The 15,648-nt window shown below is 41.2% G+C and overlaps 2 protein-coding genes across 3 annotated transcripts in view; one reads left to right on the top strand and one right to left on the bottom strand.

Annotated features, from left to right (window-relative positions):
• LOC126178664 (G-protein coupled receptor 143-like) overlaps nt 1–9,847 on the bottom strand; it is a 124,780-nt gene extending 114,933 nt beyond the window's left edge. Inside the window, exon 1 of the mRNA XM_049924550.1 lies at nt 9,577–9,847. Coding sequence (XP_049780507.1) covers nt 9,577–9,726 — 150 coding nt within the window. The 5' untranslated portion in view covers nt 9,727–9,847. The remainder of the gene's footprint in view (nt 1–9,576) is intronic.
• A 203-nt stretch (nt 9,848–10,050) lies between these two features.
• LOC126178680 (ribonuclease P/MRP protein subunit POP5) overlaps nt 10,051–15,648 on the top strand; it is a 142,199-nt gene continuing 136,601 nt past the window's right edge. For both annotated transcript variants that reach the window (XR_007536570.1, XM_049924551.1), the window contains exon 1: nt 10,051–10,194. Coding sequence is in view for 1 of the 2 variants with exons in the window: in XM_049924551.1 (XP_049780508.1) it covers nt 10,175–10,194 (20 nt within the window). In the remaining variant the exon portion in view is untranslated. The remainder of the gene's footprint in view (nt 10,195–15,648) is intronic.

Below are 15,648 nucleotides of genomic sequence, written 5' to 3'. Positions count from 1 at the left end.
GATATTAGGCGCAGAGAAATCCAATACTGTCATGGGAACGAAAGACAGGAGACAATGGAAGAAGATTGCATACCCTGGAAAGTGTCCTTGCCCAAATAGTTGAATTGCAGGTGGAGATGCAAAGCCATGACAAGAGGTTCAGCAGATTGAATCTAAATGCACTATGGATAACTCATGCACCACATAAGGTGTCCTTCTCCATATGGCCTGCACTTCTGCAGAATTTGGAAAATGGCAGGTCAAACCATAAAATGGGACCTGAACTTACAGGACTGAAAAGTGTGAGACCCCCTTTTAGTTGCCACTTACGACATGAAGGGATACCTCGGGCCTATTCTAAACCCCGGACCCACAGGGGGAGGAGTTCACAGGGCCAGTAAATTGCATCAGCACCTATCTGTGTAATAAACGTATTTACTACTGTGAAAGACTAACCACCTTCAGTACAGTAAACCACGAGGAAACATGGTGCAGCTGGGAGTCTTTGAATCATTAGCCTCATTCCGTTTACATTTCGTAGCCCCTGACTACGAAGATGCACATCTCCCAAACACCTGACAGAGGTACCAATTGGCAATTTGGGAAGGTAGCACAATTGGCAATTTGGGAAGGTAGCAGCTCTGGCAATCACCCCTACCTGGGCCTAGCCTGTACCCGGTGGTACATATGAACTCTACTGTCGATGCGGGGCTAGGAAGTATGCGGTACCCAGTCACCCATTACACATCAGACACGTGGGCTGACCTTCAGGAGTGCACAGGGATAAGAAGAAGAAAAAGCTGAGCCTCAAACGCCAAAGCAAAGGAAGGATAGGACGAGGCGTACAAAGAAAGAAAAAAAGGATCGAAAAAAGAGTGGTGAGACTGCTCCGATGTGAGGCACTGAAAATGTGGAGAACATTCCGAAAAACAGCCCAGACATGTTCCCCGAGGGAGGGGAAAAAGAACAGCAAGAGGACAGACATACAGCATGGAAGGGAAAAGATGCTGCCAAGGCGGGGGCCCGTGGTAGCCAAGCACGAACCCGCCAAAGAGCGGCGAGCCCCCTACTTATGTATAACAGAATGGATGACTACTCAATTACTAAAACAAGTGACAAGCAGCAGACAAAGGAAAGAGGAAAGATCACTTAGCTTTTGAACAAAGTACTTCTTCATAAGTAACATATAAACACATACTTAAGGGTGGTTGGTAAGGAAATGGAAGGCAAAAGATGTGGAAGATGCAGTTAAGAGACAGGAAAATATGGGAAAGATCATGCTAGGGCAGAACAAGTGGGTGTGTACTGGAGCATACCAATGGACTGCTAGGAGGAATTATGAGAGAGAAAAAGTGTCAGCTGAAGGGTAAGGTGGAGGACTCAGAGCAGGAAAATCAAATTAGGGTCAAATGGTGATCTAAGTCACTCAGAGGCTTCTGTTATCCTTAATTACTCCTTTTCCATATTTTTCTTGGCTAAGGTATGGTAATGCCAACATAAGAGCACCTGGTCACCAAGGTTGGGGGAAGTATTCAGTACTAACAACCCTTTCATGAAAAACAATAGTTCTGAATCTCTAACCCCTCAAAATAATTTAAGAAAGAACCCTCAATATGTAATGCCAAATGACAAATGGACTTGCGAATCGGTAAATGGAATGCAAAGCACCTATGGAAACATGGGTGTATAAAAAGACTACAAAATGAATTAGAGGAGTATGATGCATAAATTGCTGCACTCCAACAAACAAGATTTCTTGGAGAATACTTACAGAACCCTGGGCAACACACTGTGTTCAATATGTGTAACAGCAAACTACAAATTGAAAAGCATGAATTTGGAACAGCATTTCTCATTACAAAAAAAGTCATCATGTGTGTGGCAGTTAATGAGAGAATATGCTGTGTATGAGTGAAAGGTAGATGGTTCAATTTTTGTAGTGTCAATGTTCAGGCACTTACAAATGACACAGAAGGTGCCGTAAAATAGAGTTTCTATTCCTAGAAAATGTGTCTACCGCAACACAACATCAAAACTATCCTGGGAGACTTGAATGCCAAAGTAGGAAACAGAAATATTTGCAACCATTATCAATGAAAGTCTCCACGAGGAAAGCAATGAAAATGGACTCAGAATGATCTCATTTTGTGAATAAGAAAGCATGAATATTAGCAGTAAAAGATTTCCACACAAAGAGACATGGTATTTTTAGATGGAAAGACAGGAAACCAAACTGGCCAGATATTAATCTCAAACAGGCACTCGAGTGCCATCAGCGACATTTGTATGTGTTGAAGAGCTGACATAGGCTCAGAACACAGCTTGATGGTTGCATCTACGGTAGTCAAATTGAAAACAAATCACAGAAAATACCATGAACACACAGTACATTATGAAGTTCAACCACCGGGAGACAATCGTGAAACTTGTCAGAATCAAGAGTAAAACTAAAGACATAAATGGATACATTACCAACAACAGAATGAATGAAGAACAAATGGTTCAATGGTCCATGCAAAATCATAGTAAATGCTAATATCACAGCCAGGAAGGTAGGGGGGGGGGGGGGGGGGAATTGAACAGGGTTACTAAATATATTTTTCCCACGTGGAATGTTTCCCTCTATTATATATGTTAAGTGAACTAGATTAAAAAAAAATCAGTAACATCTTTTCTCAATGAGGAACTTGAAACTTTCAGCACAGGTCAGGGGCATGTGGAGGAACTCTGGCTCACATTTAAAAGAATATTTGAACATGCACTGGATAGAAATGTACTAAATAGAACAGTTCATAGTGGGGGGAGGGTGGGGGAATCTCCATGGTATACAGTCACTGAACAGAAACTTCTAAGGAAACACAGATTACTGCACAATAGGAGTAAAACAAAGTGTAGGCCTACAGATAGAGAGAGATGCTGAGTTTGGCTATCGAGGGAGCAACATGTGATGCCTTCAATGACTGCAGTAGCAGATTCTGGTTGTATGTAAAGGCTGTTAATGGCACCAAAGTTAGTGTCCAATCCTTAGCAAATCAGACAGGAACTGAAATTGGGTAGCAATGCAAAAGCTAAAGTACTGAACTCTTTTTTCAAATGTTCCTTTACACAGGAAAACCCAGGAGAATTGTCCCAATTTAATCCTCATACAACTGGAAAGATGAATGAAATAAGTATTAGTGCCAGTGCTGTTGAGAAATAGCTGAAATCATTAAAACTGAACAAAGCCCCAGGCCCTGTTGGAATCCCTGTCAGATTCTACTCTGAATTTGTGGCTGAGTTACGCCCTCTTCTCACTATAATCTGTTGTAGATTCCTCAAACAAAAAACTGTGCCCAGTTTATGGATAAAGGCACAGGTCACACCCCTGTACACAAAGGGTAGCAGAAGTGATCCACAAAACTACTATCCTATATCCTTTATATTGATCAGCTGTAGAATTTTAGAACACATTCTGATCTCAAACATAACGATGTATCTTGAATAGAATGACCTCCTCAATGCCAACCAGCATGGATTTCAAAAACATCGATCATGTGAAATCCAACCCATACTTGTCTCACAAGACGTACTGAAAGCTTTGGATCAATGCAGTGAGGTAGATGCTGTATTTCTTGATTTCTGAAAAGCATTTGACTCAGTACCACACCTGTGCTTATTGTCAAAAGCAATGGGGTATCAAGTGAAATTTGTGACTGGGCTGAGAACTTTTTGGTACAGAGGACACAGGATGTTATTTTGGATGGAGAGTCATTGTCAGATATAGAAGTAACACATGGAGATGTGTTGGGGCCCTTGCTGTTCATGTTGTATATTAATGATCTTGCAGGCAATATTAATAGTACAATCAGGCTTTTTGCAGATAATGCAGTCATCTATAATGAAGTACTGCCTGAAAGAAGCTGCATAAATATTCAGTCAGATCTTGATAAGATAAGAGTGGTGCAAATATTGGAAACTTGCTTTAAATGTTCAGAAATGTGCAATTGTGTACTTTGCTGAAATCAGTCAACTCGTACAAATACCTGGGTGTCATATTTTGTAGAGGTATGAAATGGGATGATCACATAGATGCAGTATTGGGTAAAGCAGTGGTAGACTTGAGTTTATTGGTAGAATACTTGGGAAGTGCACCCAGTCTACAAAAGATACTGCTTACAAATCACTCGTGCAACCGGTTGTAAAGTACTGCTCAAGTGTGTGGGACGCATGCCAGATAGAACTAACAGTGAGTATTGCACGTAGGACAGCATGAATTGCCACAGTTTTGTTTAATCCATAGGAGTGTATCACAGAGATACTGAAGGAACTGAAATGGCAGACTCTTGAAAGCAGAAGTAAGCTATGCCAAGAAAGTCTATAAACAAATTTTCAAGAAGCAGCTTTAAACGATTACTCTAGGAATATATCACAACCCCCTACATATCACTCACCACAGGGATCGTGAGAATAAGATTAGAATAATTACTACACATGCAGAGGCATTCAATCAATCATTCTTGCCGCGCGGGATTAGCCGAGTGGTCTAAGGCGCTGCAGTCATGGACTGTGCGGCTGGTCCCGGCGGAGGTTCGAGTCCTCCCTCAGGCATGGGTGTGTATGTTTGTCCTTAGGATAATTTAAGTTAAGTAGTGTGTAAGCTTAGGGGACTGATGACCTTAGCAGTTAAGTCCCATAATATTTCACACACATTTGAACATTTCTTTCAATCATTCTTCCTGCTCTCCATACATGAACAGAACAGGAAGAAACCCTAATAACTGGTACAATGGGATGTACTCTCTGCCATGCACCTCACGGGTTTGCAGATCATAGATATAGATGTGGAGATATGGCAAGAATTTCATGTGATTTTTTTTTATCTTATTCTTATAATTTGATGACATGAAAAATACCAGATGAATGGAAGAAATTAATCATTGTCCCTACCAACAGGAAAGGAGATAAATGAAATGGTAGAAATTATAGAGTTACTCTACTAGTCACAGCATGCAAAGTTTAGACATATACAATACTGAAAGACTCATGCCCTGCACCAGTGACATAATAGGGGACCACCAGAATGATTTTCACAAAAACTGATCAAAAACAGCCATCATATTTTGCATAAAGACCATCAATGAGAAAGCATGGGAATGTAATAAAAACATTCATCATCTGTTCACGGACTTTCAGAAGGCTTAAGATTCTGTGCAAGGAAAAAAGTGTGGGAAATCAAGACAAAATGGGAATCCCTAAGAAACTTGTCAGTCTGGTCAAAATGTGTATGGAGAAGACGGTAAACAGAGTGACATACTGCAGCTCATTGTCAGACTGTTGTAAGAAAAAAATTGGACTGAAGCAAGGTGATACGCTATCCCCACTTATCTTCAACCCCGTCATGGGAAAATTAGTAGCAGAAATCAAATGAACAATAAATGGAAACATCACAGATAATGAACCAAATATGCTGGCTTATACAGATGGTACTGTTTTAGTAGGAAATAACAGCGGTGAAAGTGAAATGCTGTTCAAGGAACTAAATGAAATGGCTATGAAAATAGTTTAAAAAATAATGAAGAAAAAACAGAATACATGATCATACAAAAGGAAAATGTGACTACAGAACAATAAGATGAATTTCACATAGAAAACTACACTCTCAGGAACACTCCTAACTTCAAATCCCTTGGTGTAAATTTAAATGACTACAATAGAAGACAAGTCAGATACCAAATTAGGCTATGAAACACAAACAACGTTTACTTTTTCCTTCAAACAAAAACTTCTATCCATCAAACTCCTGAACACAAAAATCAAGCTGAACACAAAACCAAGCTGAAATCTACAACAAAATCATCTGGCCAGTACTGCTGTATGGAGGAGAAATGCAGAGTGTGACCAAAAGACAACACCCAGTCTTAAAAAATTAAGGGCACAGAAATTTTTTTGGGTCAACATTTGAGAAAGCAACAGAAAGGTGGGTCTGCAGATCGGACTTGGCTTTTCAAACAACACTCTACAGCATTTGCCCCTTAATTAGCTTGCAAGCAATCACGAATCTCTCGCCCAGCACAAAGTCCCAAGCGACTGGAAAAACTGCAGGTAATTGCTGTACACACAAAGGACAAAAGAATGGACCTGCAAAATTACAGACCAATGTCTCTAACATTGGTTTGCTGCAGAATCCTTGAAAAGTCGCTTGTGTGATACTCAGTTTGATCTTTTCTCACATGATATGCTTTGAACTATGGATGAAGAGCATCAGCCCGTTTCACATTTCTAGATTTACAGAAATCCGGTCACGAGAAATGACAACGGCCGGGAGGGCGGTGTGCTGACCACATGACCCTCCATATCTGCATCCAGTGACGCCTACAGGCTGAGGATGACACGGCGATCGGTCAGTACCGTTAGGGTCTTCTGACACCTGTTCGGACTGAGTTTAGCTTTTAGTTTTAGATTTCCAGAAAGCATTTGGCACGGTGCCCCATTACAGGCTTTTAAAGAAGGCATTAGCATGTGGGATAGGTTCACAGATATGTGACTGAATCAAAGACTCCTTAAGTTACAGAACCCAATATGTTGCCCTTAACAGTGAGTGTTCGTCAGAGACAAGTGTATCACGGGGAATACCCCAAGGAAGTGTGACAAGCCCACTATTATTCTTTGTACACACAAATGAGCTGGCAAACAGGGTGGGCAGCAATCTGTGATTTTAAGCTGGTGACACAATGATGTGTAGATGGTGAGTGAATGCAGGAGGATACAAAATGATGTAGATAAAATTTCTAGTTGATATGATGAACAGCAGCTAGCTCTAAATGTAGAAAAATGTAAGTCCATCTGGATGAGCAGAAAAAACAACACATAATGTTCGGATACAGCATTTGTAGTGTCCTGCTTGACGGAGTCACATCATTTAAATATCTGGGAGTAACACCGCAAAGCGATATGAAGTGGTATGAGGATGTGAGGACTGTGGTAGGAAAGGTGAATGGTCGACTTCAATTTGTTGGGAGAACTCTAGGAAACTGTGCTTCATCTGTACAGTAGACCGCCTATAGGATGATAGTGGGATCTATTCTTGAGTAGTGCTCTAGTGTTTGGGACTGTACCAGGTCGCTTTAAGGGAAGACACTCATGCATTTCAGAGGTGGGCTGCCAGATTTGTTACTGGTATGGTCAAAAAACATTCAACTGTTATGGACGTGTTTTAGGAACTCAAACGGAGATCCCTGGAGTGAAGGCGACATTCTTTTCGAGGAACACTATTGAGAAAATTTAGAGAACTGGCATGTGAAGCTGACTGCAGAACGACTCTACCGGCCCCAACGTACATTGCGCATAAGGATCATGAAGATACAAGAATTAGGGCTCATACATAGGCATACAGACAGTATTTTTCCCCCTTGATCTAGTTGTTAATGGAACAGGAAAGAAAATGACTAATAGTGCTACAGGGTACCTTCCACCATGCACTGCACAGTGGATTGCAGAGTATTTATGTAGATTTAGATGTAATTAAGATAGCCAGTCAGTCTTCGATAGCGTACATTGTCAATGTAAGACATTTACAACTGGCAGGCCATGTTGTCAGAATGGATCCTGGCAAAATAGTGTAGCACAAATATGACAGGGAGAGGGAAGCTTCAAGACCCTCTGCAGAGCCAAGAAGTAGACGGCAAAATAAGATGACCTCGGACTGCTGAACAATGGGTACCACTAGACTGAAGGAAGCAGCGTGAGGCAGGAAGAACTGGAAGCAGACAAGAGCAGTGCAGGATTGTCACTTCCAAAAGAAAATAATGGAGTGGGTGAGTATGAATATTAATAACCTGCACAAGAACCTCTGTGAAATTTGTTTTCCTCCAAAAGTCACTTTCATTGTGTTGATACAAGAAAAAAGTTCTTTTAATTTATTTATAGTCTAATTTGTGCTACGTGAATTTTTATGACTCTAGCAACAATGGAAAAAGTCAACAGCTAGCCAGAGGTAGATGTTCTGTGGATTATTACACTAGCAAGCACAGCATCTTTTAACCTTACAACAATGGCGTTCCTTTTTTTTGTGGATAAACTGCTAAGCATATAATCATGAGACAACATCTAAAACAATTCCATCCATACACTAATTTTTGTGTAACTTTTAAAGTGGTTAGTTAGTTACCTGCTATTCTTTTATCAAAATGATGTGGAACGAGTCGCTTTACAGTATGTGTATTCCAGTACATCATTAATGTAAACATTGATGAAAACATTATTTTTTAGTCCTACACATGCCAGTACACTTAAAACCCAGTATTTTTAAGGGTTACCAGTTTTTAAATAGAAATTCATCCAGGGAATAAGAGGAGATGTCCAGCAGAAATGATTTTAGGTTAGATTGAGAATTTGCTTTGATAGCTATCGGGTACTTTACTTTATTGAGCAAACAATCAGAGATTTTTGTTGCTACATATTGAAATCCTTTCTGAGCCACTGACAGCTTTAATAATGGACAGTAAAGGTAATTTTTCCCCTCTAGTGCTGTAGGTATGGATCTCACTGTTCTCAAATTGTGATGGATAATTTATGAATAATTCCATCAGCAAATACATGTATTGTGACAGCGCAATTAATCATGAGTTATGCTACAAGGATACCTCATTATGTCCGTGGGTGAATATTGCATATTATTCTTACAGCTCACTTTTGTGCAATTAATACTTTTGATCTAAATGGTGATTTATCAGAGAAAATTATTTCGTATGACATTACTGAGTGAAATATGCAAAATATGCCAGGAGGTTAATTCATTTGTGCCCAAGATTAGCAATTATATGGAAATAAAAAGTAGCTGACTTTAATTGTTTGAGGAACTCTGAAAAATGCCTTGTCCAGTTCAAATTTTCATAAATATGTACACCAAAAATTTTTGAGCCTAAATAGATAATGACTTCTGCTCATAGGTATATGTATTTTGGAGAAAATTGTATAAAACAGTACTGCTGGATACAGTCAAGTGCCAAAATTACATGTGTTAATTGTAAATCTTATCTGCCACTTAATACACAATTTTAATCACAAACTGCACTTAATAAGGAATGGCACTTAATGCAGCAAAATAAAATTCTGTCTGTGCAAAAGCAGATATATTAACTTTAAGTTCTTATAACTCCTAAACATTAATATATCAAATGAATTCCATAGGATGTATATTAAAGTACGGTACATCATAAACAAGGGGTTCTATCGATGAAAATGGAGTGGGTGATTAAAAATACACTTGCCAAGTTTGCATATACCATACAAAATACATTACAGAATGTTTTAAAAAGATCTTACTACAACATATGTAAAACATTGGCAGAAAAGAACTATGTACAATTTTAAAAACTTTTTGATGCCACGGCTAGAAATGAGAGAGGACTGCGTTTGATTGTCATTCAATGATTGCGAAGTACTTCAGAACCTGTTCAAAAGGATCAATAAAAAAAAAGAGGTGGCCCTATGCCACATTTGAAGTGCGACATTGTTGCAAGGGCACCGTCATAAACAATAAGTAGGTACAGTTTTCTGCCAGTTTTAACATTTGAAAATCTCAAACGGCAGTTAGGACGACAATGTTAATGTTTATACCTGATATATTGCTCCAAAGATGCCAATTAAGGAAGAAAATAAACAGACTGAATTGTACGTATTGGTATTAAATTCATACATAATAGCCACTGATCTGTCAGTCGAATTCTGTTGGTGGCAACATAGCGTCTGAATTGTAGGATCGGCCATTTTACTACATAAATATAAATTATTTACTGCGGTTAAACAAACGCGCTCGGAAACAAAACCCTACAACATCGTTACATAACATCTGGTTAATTGAAACAGGTGCCACAAGCTGCTTGACAGGTATTGTTATTACACAGGTATCGATCATTATCTCGCGCCTACAGAGAGAATGTACTCGTTCGAAGAACTTCATAATTCCAGCTTTTGTTCTTAATTCCCCGCAAGTTCGATTTCAAGAACAGCGGAACACGCCAGTTTCCACACTTTCTTTATGGAATGAAATGAATCGCAAGCTGTATGCTCCGTACCTTTAAATAACGACGATGTTATGGATATCTCGACTAACTCCTCTCTCGATTACGTAACTGTCGATAACGACAAGATTTCAAATCGATTGTAATGTTTGTAAACTGACGTGTGCCGCTATACTCAATGTATACATACAAGCATGGTTCGTTTCAAGAACAGGTAAGGCGTGTTCGGTATGAAGTTGTAACGGTTCGTTTGCTTAGAAATATTGATACGGTGTTTCAGTTTAGTTTATTGGCTATTGCAAAGCATATTTCCTCTGTTTGCAAATACAGTTGTTAAGTTGTAAACCAAATGGATTGAAAATGTACGTCATGAGATGCATAAAACCCAATCACAATATATAAGCCTACAACACAAGTGTGGTGACAGATATTTCTCTCGCGGAAAAAAAATATAGACACAAATACCAAAATCTTATGTATATTAAAATTTTGCGAAAGACAAATTGTTGTATCCCTTTTGGACTCAAAAGGGCCTGTGTGTAAAATAAAAATAACTAAATTAGATTTTACTGTCGTTCAACAGTTACAGCAATAGACAACGTCAAGGTACAAGTGTATATAAATATACAAAACGGATTAGTTCATAAAAACAAAAACTACAATAAATTTCAACAAATTGCCAATAAAGTACAATGTTTGAGCTAAAAAATTTGAACAAAGCATCTTGCTTCATTAAATTTATTAACTGAGTAAAGAGGATTAATTGATAACCAACTGTACAGACTGTGCTTAAATAATCCAAATGGAGCTTCTACCCATTCTTTAGGCAGTTTGTTGCACATTTTCATATCCATCGCTTCATAGCTGTTCAATGATTTAGATAATCTACAGTAAGGACTGTCAATATGTCTTTTAGTTCTTGTGCCATGAAAGTTCAAATCCTGTTAAAGCTGGTGTTCCGATAAGCTATTCTTTGGAAGCAAGAGAATGGTGTAAATGTAGAAGTTTATTACAATTAATATTTCTAGGTCAGTAAACAATAGTTTGCAGTGGGCAAGTTTTTCTAAGTTTGTAATAATCCTTATAACTTTCTTTTGAAGCACCAAATGTCCTGAACATAAAAGCCCATACAATATAATGCTGTGAAAAATAGCAAACTAGGCTGATCTTACGTAAATCAAAGATATACAATTTTTTAACAAGAACACAACTGTAGAAAACCTTGCCCTAATGTACTCATTGTGTGGATTGTAGGACAATTTACTATCGGTGATAATATCTAAAAAGTTACACTGCTGAAACAATCTTCAACTGCGAGATCACTCAAACTAAATATAGTTTGTTAAGTTTTACTCTCATTGAGCAGGAATCCATTAGCATGAAACCAGATTGATACTTCTGATAGGGTGTCTTTAGTCATAGTTCGAAGAGTGTGAAAGTCTCCACTGATAGTGAAAAAGTGGTTTCATTGGTGTACAGAATGGAGTGAGAATTTATGTAAAATGCCAAATCATTTGTCATTGTTGTTGTGGTCTTTAGTCCTGAGACTTGTTTCATGCAGTTCTCCACGCTATTCTATCCTGTGCAAGCTGCTTCTTCTCTAAGTAACTTACTGTAACCTACACCCTTCTGAACCTGCTTAGTGTATTCATTTCTTGGTCTCCCTCTACAGTTTTTACCCTCCATGCTTCCCTCCAAACCTAAATTGGTGATCCCTTGATGCCTCAGAACGTGTCCTGCCAACCAATTCCTTCTCCTAGTCAAGTTATGCCACAAATTCCTCTTCTCCCCAGTTCTGTTCAGTACCTCCTTATTAGTTATGTGATCTACCTGTCTAATCTTCAGGACTCATATGTAGCACCACATTTCGAAAGCTTCTATTCTCTTCTTGCCTAAACTATTTATCGACCATGTTTCACTTCTGTACATGGCTACACTCCATACAAGTACTTTCAGAAAAGACTTCCTGACACTTAAATCTATACTTGATGTTAACAAATTTCTCTTCTTCAGAAACGCTTTGCTGCCTGTGACAGAATTAAGACATCAGCAAACCTCATCGTTTTTATTTCTTCTCCATGGATTGTAATTCTTGCTCCAAATTTTTCTTTTGTTTCTTTTACTGCTTGTTCAGTATACAGATTGAATAACATTGGGGATAGGCTACAACACTGTCTCACTCCTTTCTCAATCACTGCATCCCTTTCATGCTCCCCACCCCAGGGGGCTCATGGTCCTTTCACGTGTACGTGTGTGGCGAGCATGGGTCCCTGAGGTATTGCAGCCTCCCTTCTTTCCCGTGCAGCATTACCTTTCCCTTCCCCTCCTTTTCTGTCCTTGCTCCTTCCCCTTCACCCTCTCCTCTCCCTCTGTTGGCGTGCTTCTTTATGTTGGCCCCACTATCCTCCTGGTTATGTTGGCTTTGCAATTTGGTTTTGTTGTGTAATTACCTCATCCTTTTGGCATTCTCTGGTCCCCCTCTGGAGTGCGACCTTCATTACTAAATTTCTGATCCGTAGTGTGAGCCATTTGGGGAAGAGCACCTTACCTAATGTCTCCGACATGTGCCCTCCTAGTTCCTTCCACCTTTTCCTTCACATTGTTGTCTGATGCTAGGGTGCATAGCCAACACGGTAGCCAGCCCGTGTGGTGGGGTCGCTATGTACCCTTTTGGTTGAGCCCCCTGAAAACACAAGGATCACACTTCTGATACCTGAGCTGTGACCTTCTCATGTAAGCCTAGGAGTGGTTACTTGTCGTCCTGGAGCATCGAAAATCCCAGCAATGGCCGCTGTGCCAGATGGCCCTTGCTGTGGTTGGGTGGCACCTGTGGGGAGAGCCCCTGACCAGAGTGGATGGTATCAGGGCGGACACTATGCAAATGAAATTCATATGAATCCATAAATCTGGCTGTTCTTCTATGGCTGTCTCTTTGCTTGGAAATGATTCTTTTAGTGCTGCTTTTTCTGCCCCTTCGGCCTTCCCTTCCGTGGCTACCCCCTGGGAGGAGGGTCAGTCTTGTCAGCGAGGAATGACGCCTTTCCTCCACTATCTGGTTTGCACCAGGACAGATGGGGATACTTTCTCCAATACCAAACTTTATTTTTTGTGGAAGGCATTGAAGACAAGTTTGGTGAAGTGGACTGTCTGAGCAAGATGCGGTTGGGTTCGTTGTTGATCAAAACTGCTTCAGCTGCCCAGTCTGTGGCCCTTCGTGCCTGTAACCATCTTGACACAATTCCTGTGTCCAACACCCCCTACCAGTCTTTGAATATGGTTCAAGATATAATTTTTCACAGGAACCTCATCCTTTAAACTGATGAGGAACTTAGGGACAATCTTGGGCGGCGGGGTGTTCAGTTTGTTCGGCGTGTTCAGAAGGGTCCGAAGGATAATCGCATTGGTACTGGTGCCTTTATCCTGGCCTTTGAAGGGATACCCTCCCTGAGAAGGTCAAGATTATGGTTTATAGATGTGATGTGAAGCCCCACATCCCACCACCTATGAGATGCTTTAAGTGCTTGCGTTTTGGTCACATGTTTTCCCACTGTTCGCAGGCCCCTCTCTGTGGTAACTGTAGACGTCCACTCCATGAGGGGAGCTTCTGTGTTCCCCCTCCTGTGCGTGTCAATTGTCATGGCAATCATTTCCCACGTTCATCGGATTGCCCAATTTATAAGAAAGAAAAGAAGATACAGTAGTATAAGTCCCTTGATCGTCTAACCTACACTGACTCTCATAAGAAGTATGCACGTCTTCATACTGTGTCCATGACGTCTAGCTATGCTTTAGTTACATCTTCACCCCTTCCTCCCCCTTCCTTACTCCAGTCCCGAACCCCTCTCCTCCCCCCCTCCCCTGCGGCTCCCACACCGTTACCTCTGGGCACCGTTCCCCCTCCCCAGCTGGAGAAGTGTCCCACTTCTTTGACGTCTGCCAGTCAGGGGTGCCCCTCCCGGGATCCCCCTTCCTGGCACCTTCCAGGCCAAAGGTCTGCTGCCACACGACAGCCACGGTCTGTGGGTCCCCAGGTCACCCGTTCTCTTTGTGTTCCAGATCTTGCTGCAGCTGGCTCCTTTTTGCCACACAGCCCTTTTTTTATCTCAAACAGAAAAGAAGAAGAAACATAAGTCCTGGGACAAGGAGCCTTTGGTGTCACCAGAGGTCCCGTTCCCACCTTCACAACCTGAATCTGACCTGTTGTTCATGGATGTCACCCCATCTTTGTCGGTGACGGATGGTGACCCGGCAGCATGACTGGCTTTAGCCTGTTCACCCCCCAATTGAATCATTGTTCTGTGGTTATCCAATGGAATTGTAATGGATATTATCGTCACCTTCTGGAGTTGAAATCCCATATTTCATTTTGCTCTGCAGCTTCTGTGGTTCTGCAGGAATTTCATTTTACTGATGACACTCCATGGGTTCCATGCTTTCTATCGAAATTGGGTTGCCCCCCTGCAGGACTCTGGTGGCGTTTGTGCATTGGTCCGTATTAACGTTGCTAGCACTTGGATTCCTCTTCAAACTGCATTGGAAGCGGTTGCTGTTAGGGTCCTCCTGACAGGACACTTACGCCTGATGCCTTAACTGCCCTTCTTCAGCAACTTCCTCCTCCTTAATGCTCATTTTAATGCTCATCATCCCTTGTGGGACAGTGCATTTCTGTCTAGTCGGGGTCTTCTCATACACCAGTTTCTTGCAGACCATGACTTGTGCCTTCTTAATGATGGCTCCCCTACTCATTTCAGTGCCAGTCATGGTACCTTTTCTGCCATTGATCTTTCTCTTTCTTCTCCCTCCCTCCTCCCTTCATTCCACAGGTCGCCACATGATGACCTTTGCAATAGTGATCACTTCCTGTTGATTCTCTTGCTCCCTTCCCACTCCCCGAGGGACAGGTTACCTTGTTGGTCTTTCCAACATGCCAATTATTCTCTATACACTGCACAGGTTGTTCTTTCTCCCTTTTTGTCAGGTTGTATTGATGACGTCCTTCATGATGTGTCTGATGAAATTCTTCGCGCCGCTGGCCTTGGTATCCCATGCTCATCCAGTTCATTTCGCCGCCGGCAAGTCCCATGGTGGAGTCCGGCCATTGCTATTGCCATCCGTGATCGCCGTCGAGCTTTGCAACACCTTAAGAGGCACCCACCCGTTGTCAATCTTATTACCTTTAAACGCCATCGTGCCAAAGCCCGTTACTTAATCAAATGGAGCAAACGGGTGTGTTGGGAACGCTTTGTTTCTTCCCTTGGTTTTACTGTCCTTATGTCACGGGTATTGGCTACACTTCACTCTCTCCAAGGTTGCCATCAGCCGTCTACCCTCCCGGGCCTTGCCCTCCTGGGTGGCCTTTGCACAGACCCGTTGGTTCTTGTGGAACATATTGGGACCCGTTTTGCAACAACATCAGCATCAGCCTCCTATCCGGCAGCTTTCCTTCACCAGAAACAGCGGGCCGAAGCTTCCGTCTTATGTTTTACCCCTTGTCAGTCAAAGTCTTACAACGAACCTTTTACTGAATGGTAACTTCTTTCTGCACTTTCTTCTTCTCATGATACGGCCCCTGGCCCAGACTCCATTCTTAACCAATTGCTTCAACATCTCAATGCTCCACAACGACAACATCTTCTCCAGGTATTTGGCTCCAGGGTGACTTCCCATC

The sequence above is a fragment of the Schistocerca cancellata genome, chromosome 1, assembly GCF_023864275.1.
Source record: "Schistocerca cancellata isolate TAMUIC-IGC-003103 chromosome 1, iqSchCanc2.1, whole genome shotgun sequence".
Lineage (NCBI taxonomy): Eukaryota > Metazoa > Arthropoda > Insecta > Orthoptera > Acrididae > Schistocerca > Schistocerca cancellata.
This window is presented reverse-complemented; position numbering and strand designations above follow the sequence as displayed.